The 6,519-nt window shown below is 39.2% G+C and overlaps 1 protein-coding gene across 2 annotated transcripts in view; it reads left to right on the plus strand.

Annotated features, from left to right (window-relative positions):
* Window positions 1-279: 279 nt before the first annotated feature.
* LOC107672260 (mothers against decapentaplegic homolog 3-like) overlaps window positions 280-6,519 on the plus strand; it is a 23,395-nt gene continuing 17,155 nt past the window's right edge. For both annotated transcript variants that reach the window (XM_016465379.1, XM_016465380.1), the window contains exon 1: window positions 280-651. In XM_016465379.1, the coding sequence (XP_016320865.1) occupies window positions 449-651 (203 nt within the window). In that variant the 5' untranslated portion in view covers window positions 280-448. The remainder of the gene's footprint in view (window positions 652-6,519) is intronic.

Raw genomic sequence — 6,519 nt, forward strand, 5'->3', positions numbered from 1 at the left:
CTGACTTGAAAATGTATCTTATTTTTCTCAATAAATAAATGTGTTAAGCACATATAGGATGTGTTGTAATATATATTTTTTAATTAATTACTTTTAAAACTGACACGAAAAAGTATTAAAGGCTATCGTATTTTGTCTAATGAATGGATGAATGAATGTTAGGAACACACTGGATATGAATGACTAAAGAGTAGGAGTAGAGAGGAGGAGGAGGAGGAGGAGGGGCGGGTCCAGACAGCGCTGCGTCTAGCTGAATTTCATCTGTACTGTGTTGACTTTCCGCTGACCTGAGGAGCTGAGCAGCATCCGGCAATGTGCCTCTAATGGGCAGAAAACAACTTTCTCTTCTTTTTGATCTGGCCATTTAACAAGTCCATCGACGCTACGTCTTTAAAAGCACAGGACTTTGATAAGGACTATATTTGGAGTTGTTGTTTATTTACTAAAGATGTCTATATTGCCTTTCACTCCTCCGATTGTGAAGAGACTGTTGGGCTGGAAGAAGGGCGAGCAGAACGGACAGGAGGAGAAATGGTGTGAGAAGGCAGTGAAGAGTCTGGTGAAGAAGCTGAAGAAGACAGGACAGCTGGAGGAGTTGGAGAAAGCCATCACCACCCAGAATATCAACACCAAATGCATCACTATACCGAGGTACAGACTGTAGGATGTGTCTCAAAACATAGTGAGCTGCCTTCCTAGATGGCATTTTGGGCAATATTATGCGCCTTCTGAAGGCAAATTCGATTTCCAAACAGGGTATCTAGGTAGACAGCTCACTAGTTTTTTGAGACATCCATATACAACCAATAACTGTGAAGCTAATGCTGCAAACTAGCAAAAGCCAGCAGATATTCTCATTATAACAAGCTTTTCTAACACCGGTTAAATTGTTAATGTGTTATTGAGTACTCTAACAGCTGTTTATGGAGTTTCATTAGTCAGTTAACCACCAAAATGTTCTTGACCGTTACAGTTAAGTGCGCGCGTAAGTTGACTAGCTTGCTAAAGCCATTATTGCTTTGCATTGTTGCTTTTCAGTGTCATATCTAGTTTCCTACAGTAACTGGAGAAGAAAAAATGTTTTGGTTAATATTATATCAAGTTCACATGTTTAACAGTCTCGGAATGCTTGCATTCATACAAGCGTCAGCTAACGTTAGTCGGACTATGACTACTGCTGACATGGTGAAAAATACTCGTTACTTTTAACTGTTGAGTTGGTTTTGAAAGCTTATATGGATGACCATAAACTTCACCCATCTATATTCATAACAGACAGACAGTTTAAACGGCTGCGATAAAGTTAAATGTTCAGGCTCGTATTAGTGAATAAAATGCCAAACATCACTGTGTGCCAAGCTAAGCTGTTATATAACAGTCTGTGATATCTGGGGCAGACTGGGGCTGTTTTGACAAATATTAATTTTGATAGCTGGATTGCGCATTCATCTACAGTTTATAGATCAAACCTTATTAGTATATGGAATATACGATCAGTAATGTTAAAGTAACACCATTAAGTGAATAGTCAGTGGTTAGGTTAAAGTGCATCTAAACAAATAATTGCAACTAGTGGATGTGATGGCTCTGTAAAATGTAATTTTACAGATACTGGGTAAATTACATGTTGTTTTGTGTATTCTAGTGTTCACTCTAAGGTGCATTGTCCCTAAACTGTCTTGGTAGTGTTATTAAATTTGTCTGTGAATCAGTGTACTGTGCCCTGTGCCCTAGATGGTGGCGATGGAGGAGAGTAAAGCTTGTTATATCATAACCACTGTGGTAGTTATATCCAGTTGTACTCAGGACATTTCATCATTGGTAAAAGGATTTGGAGAATTAGTAGCCCTACAGATGAAAACGCAAAGCCTTTGTGGCTTTGTTTACAGCATATGCATATTTTTACTTGATAATATCAAGTATTATATGTAGAATACATGTCATTTTCATTTAATAATTTGGATTCATTAATGGCAAGATACAATTGAGATTACGAATGCAGCACAATAATAATTGGATGCCTAAATAATAATTGAAAATAAAATTTGATTACTTGCCCAGCATTACTAATGATGTCAAAAAGCCATGTTAAGAATGCTTCCAGTCCATGCAGGTCTGTTTAAACAGAAAAATGGGTGAGAACCAGGTCACTCTCAGTGGGAATCCCCTGGTGACTAACATAGTGTTAATAAATAGCTGTGATATCAGCACGCAGCATTTGAGCATGGGGTTACATACTTGAGCATGTAAGTGCATACCTTACCATCTGTGTAGTTATGGGTGGAGAATTTAGTGTGCGAAAAATCTGTATCAGTTCATATCTTATCTCGTCTTCCAGCTGTTTTCTATATATATAGATCACAGATTATGGCAGGTCAGCTGGAATTGCATGATCATTTCACTGTGCTTGCTTACAGACCTGCCAACCTGTATGCATTTTGCGTAGCAGGTACGCATTTTGACCTCAACGTGCGCTGGTACTGGTAACTATGCAAAATCCTGGTGACGCCTCTGTCTACGTGCAGTACTCAAATCAAGCAACAGCAAAACAAGAAGAGTTCAACTAATCAGAGCGCTTTTTTAAATGGCATTTTAAATCATTTATATCATCTTTTAAAGATGTATTATATAAAATAGGATGCTGCGCTACGGCTAAATTTCTGTACAGAGAGGTCACGCAGTGATATATCGATCTTCTACTGGTCACATGTCTTCATGTGATGCGAATTCGCAGGTCAGAGTTCACCAAACTTGAACTTTGGAACGCAGCGAAATGCAAAATTTTTCGCACGAGCTTGCGTTTCCGGTCTGACGCATTCGCATGCATATGAATGGAAGTCAATGGAGCAAAAAATGCAGTGTGACAGCCGCTTTACACTCTTTATGCATGTTCGCTATTCCCAATTCAGAAGACCGCACACACAGCCTGTGTCTCTGAATGCTTCTCATACTCGCTCCTCTCTGCCGACATTTGCATGCGTATGAATGGAAGTCAATGGAACGAAAAGTGCAGTGTGACCGCCCCTTAAATCTTGCACTTTGCACATTGTGCAATTACGATTTTGATATTAGCCATAATATATGAACCCCCCCCAACCCCTTAAAAAATGTTCTGCCAGGTTGCCAGGTCTGCTTGCTTACTACTGGTATCCAATTGGGATCTCTTCTTGTTTGCTTGTTCTCCATTTGGCTTTTTTTTTTAGCCTAAAGTTAAAACAATTGTTCACCTGAAAATGATTTGGTTGATGAAGTGCTTGATTTGTGCATATTTCTCTCCTGATTCAGATGAGATGACTTCTTCACTGGAGAAAGCAATATTATGGATAGAGGATTCTTATTTTAGCTGGAAGCAACAGTTTGAAGTTAAAAACATCATAATGATGATTTATTACAAACATGCAGCTTTTCGCTTTACAAGACATCAATTGAGTCATGTTTTTATCGGCTGTTTAGACTCTCATTCTGATGGCACACATTTTTTCATTTTTTTTGATGAACCATTTCTTTAAAAAATATTAGCCAAAATATTTGAAATTAGACAATGCAAAAAAAAAATATTAACCTACAGATGTTTTCAAATTCAATTAAGACACAATTCTTAAGAATGTATTGAGACTGCTAACAAGGAGAAAACTCAAAAATGTGTAGGTTTTACAAGTCACCTGTGCAAAAATGACTTGCATTTGGCTAGTTGCAGGTGCCCAGCACTGTGATAGTATCAGAAATATATTCATCATTGTTGTACCTCTCTTGAACCTTAGGACTTGACTTGACTTGTATTCTTTGCTATCTCTGCTTTGGTAATTGTGATTTGAGCAGCATGTACATTGTCAGTATTGAGCACTTGTGTTGTTTAATTTTGATGTTCTACAGTTTGACCACATACATCCTGCCCTTTTTAAAGGAGCTTTCACACAGGAAATTAATGTTTATGCTTCTTTGCTGCATCTCTTGTCTGTACTGCTCTGTCAAGCAACCCTTTTTATGATGAAATCTGTATATAGTAAGCAAATCCCCACAAAATGCCATTCACACACTTGCACTCAGACAGACTTTCTCTGTACACTCTCACAGCTGAGAGTGTGTTTATTCAACATTAGTGTTGTCAAAAGACCCGGTATTTCGGTACCAAGTCGGTACTATAAAAATGAAAACGTTACGGTACCAGGTTTTCTTAAGTACCGGTGGTACCGAGTACCCGGTCAACCCGGTTCTTGATGCGCTAAACGAAGCTATCCTCTTCCAGTGTTGCCAAGTCCGCGGTTTTCCCGCAGAATTGGACTGCTTTAACACTGTTGCCGCAGGTTGTTTTTCATGTCCGCGGGTTGAAAAACGACCCCACTAACGTGATATTTAGCCCCTGGAATGCGAATTTTACCAGGGGAACCCCGCCAAAACATGCGTATTTTATCCTCGGAACGCGATTTTTAACGGGGACCCCTCGAAACGCGATTGGGTGGTGTTGTTGTGAAAACCTGGCAACCTCTTCATAAAAGCAGTGGCGACCTCAAGAGGAGGAAACGCAGCAAACTAACAAAACACCCCGATCAAGTTCAAGCAGGTAAGTTTCAACTACATTTTTAATATTTAGAGCTTCTGTAATGAATATTATTCCATATTTTAATTTTAATTTCGGATTGAAATAAACATCGCGGTTAGCGTATACGAAGTTAATCGTTAGCATAAGTGCGGCTAACGCTAATATAATGAGCATGAGAATTAATTTTGTTCATTTTGTTCAAAATGATTTCTTTGTTAACTATTTAATGCTCCTATAACTTTTATTACTGTAAAAAAAAAACAGGAGGACATAATGGTATTTACTATTTTTACACACCAGAGGCTTTTAAATATATTATATTTTCCTTTTACAGCTGCAGACGGAGGAAGATCCTAAAACAGACAACAGTTTACAGATGTTTTTCAGTGGCAGCAGAACTATGACTAAACTTCTGGGTGAAACTTGTTTACTTTTTTCATACTTTTATTACTTGTGGAAAAACTTGAAACAATTTTAAATAAGTATAAAGAATGGCATTGGTTTTGTACATTTAATTTTTGTTTAACGTTATTAATAAGAATGTTGTTCAATTAGCATGTTTTTGTGTTTTGCTTTGGTACCGAAATTGGTACAGAGAACAGTGGATTTTCACTGGTATTGGTACCGAATACTGAAATTTTGGTACCGTGACAACACTATGAGGCATGGTTATTCAGATATCAAGAATGCAGTGCAAGGTCTGGAGGAGGGTATAGGTTGTTCCCTGGATTGTGGTTGAGTGTAAAAGGTTGGCGTTAGGCTGGTTTGAATATACTCAACTGTGTCATGCTCTATGAGGTCCTGATGCTCCCTACACTGATTTGTTCCCTCTTCTTCTGGATGAAATTTTCTTTGCATTACTGGCTATCTGGGTGGCAAGGGAAAGACTATACATGTTTGCAACAGAACCAGAGCAGGAAATCGTCACCTGCACACAGGCTCTGAGTTTCTGAGGTTATGCTACTTCCTGCTCCACACGCTTATTCAAATAGAGCACGATATTCTGAGAGACTCTAACCAAAGCGAGACATGCTAACTAGAGGTCGACCGATATGGGTTTTTCACTGGCCGATGCCGATTTTTAGAAATCAGGGCAGCCGATGGCCGATATATGATGCCGATTTTTTTTGGCCTATATGTTTGGCCGATTTTCTTTTCTTTCTTTTTCTTTCCTTCATCTCATAAAAGTGAGTTTGAGTAAATGATTATTGCACGGTACAAGATAGTAATAGTAGTAGTAGCCTAATTCAGAGTAATAATACATGGCTCAAAACTTAAAGGGGTCATATGATGTTGCTAAAAAGAACATTATTTTGTGTATTTGGTGTAATGAAATGTGTTTATGCGGTTTAAAGTAAAAAAAAACACATTATTTCCCACATACTGTACATTATTGTTTCTCCTCTAGAAACAATAAGGCGGGGCGCCTTTTTGAAACGTGTCGATTTTTACAAAGCTCATCGGTCTGAAAAAGCGAGGTGTGCTGTGATTGGCCAGCTATCCAATACGTTGTGATTGGCCGAATACCTCAAGCGTGAGACGGAAATGTTACACCCCTCACATACTGTTGATGCCGTGTCCCGGCTGGAGCGACGAGACAAAAACATTAAAACCCATTACAAACGAGGCATTTGTTGTATCCAGTGGGGACATAATTACTGATTATAATGACTTATACTGTCTTTTTACACGTTGCGTTGCATCGCGCCGCGTAAACATAAAACCCTGTCTGCATTTGTGATCGGAGAAATGACAAACAACAAGTGCCGGGCTAGAGTGAGCTGAGGTGGCGGGGTCGAGAACAGAGCGCCCGGCAGATCCGACGAATGAGCGGCAACCACATGTGATGGATACCTCAAGACGGGCTGGATTCCGATTCTGGATTCATGACGGGCTGGATTCCCCTTCGTCCACGGTGAAAGTTGATGTATTCCCTCAGCGACCAGCACAGATCAGCTCCAGGCATGATGAAGCGGATA

Source organism: Sinocyclocheilus anshuiensis, unplaced genomic scaffold (assembly GCF_001515605.1).
Source record: "Sinocyclocheilus anshuiensis isolate Anshui unplaced genomic scaffold, SAMN03320099.WGS_v1.1 scaffold997, whole genome shotgun sequence".
NCBI classification, from domain to species: Eukaryota; Metazoa; Chordata; class Actinopteri; order Cypriniformes; family Cyprinidae; genus Sinocyclocheilus; species Sinocyclocheilus anshuiensis.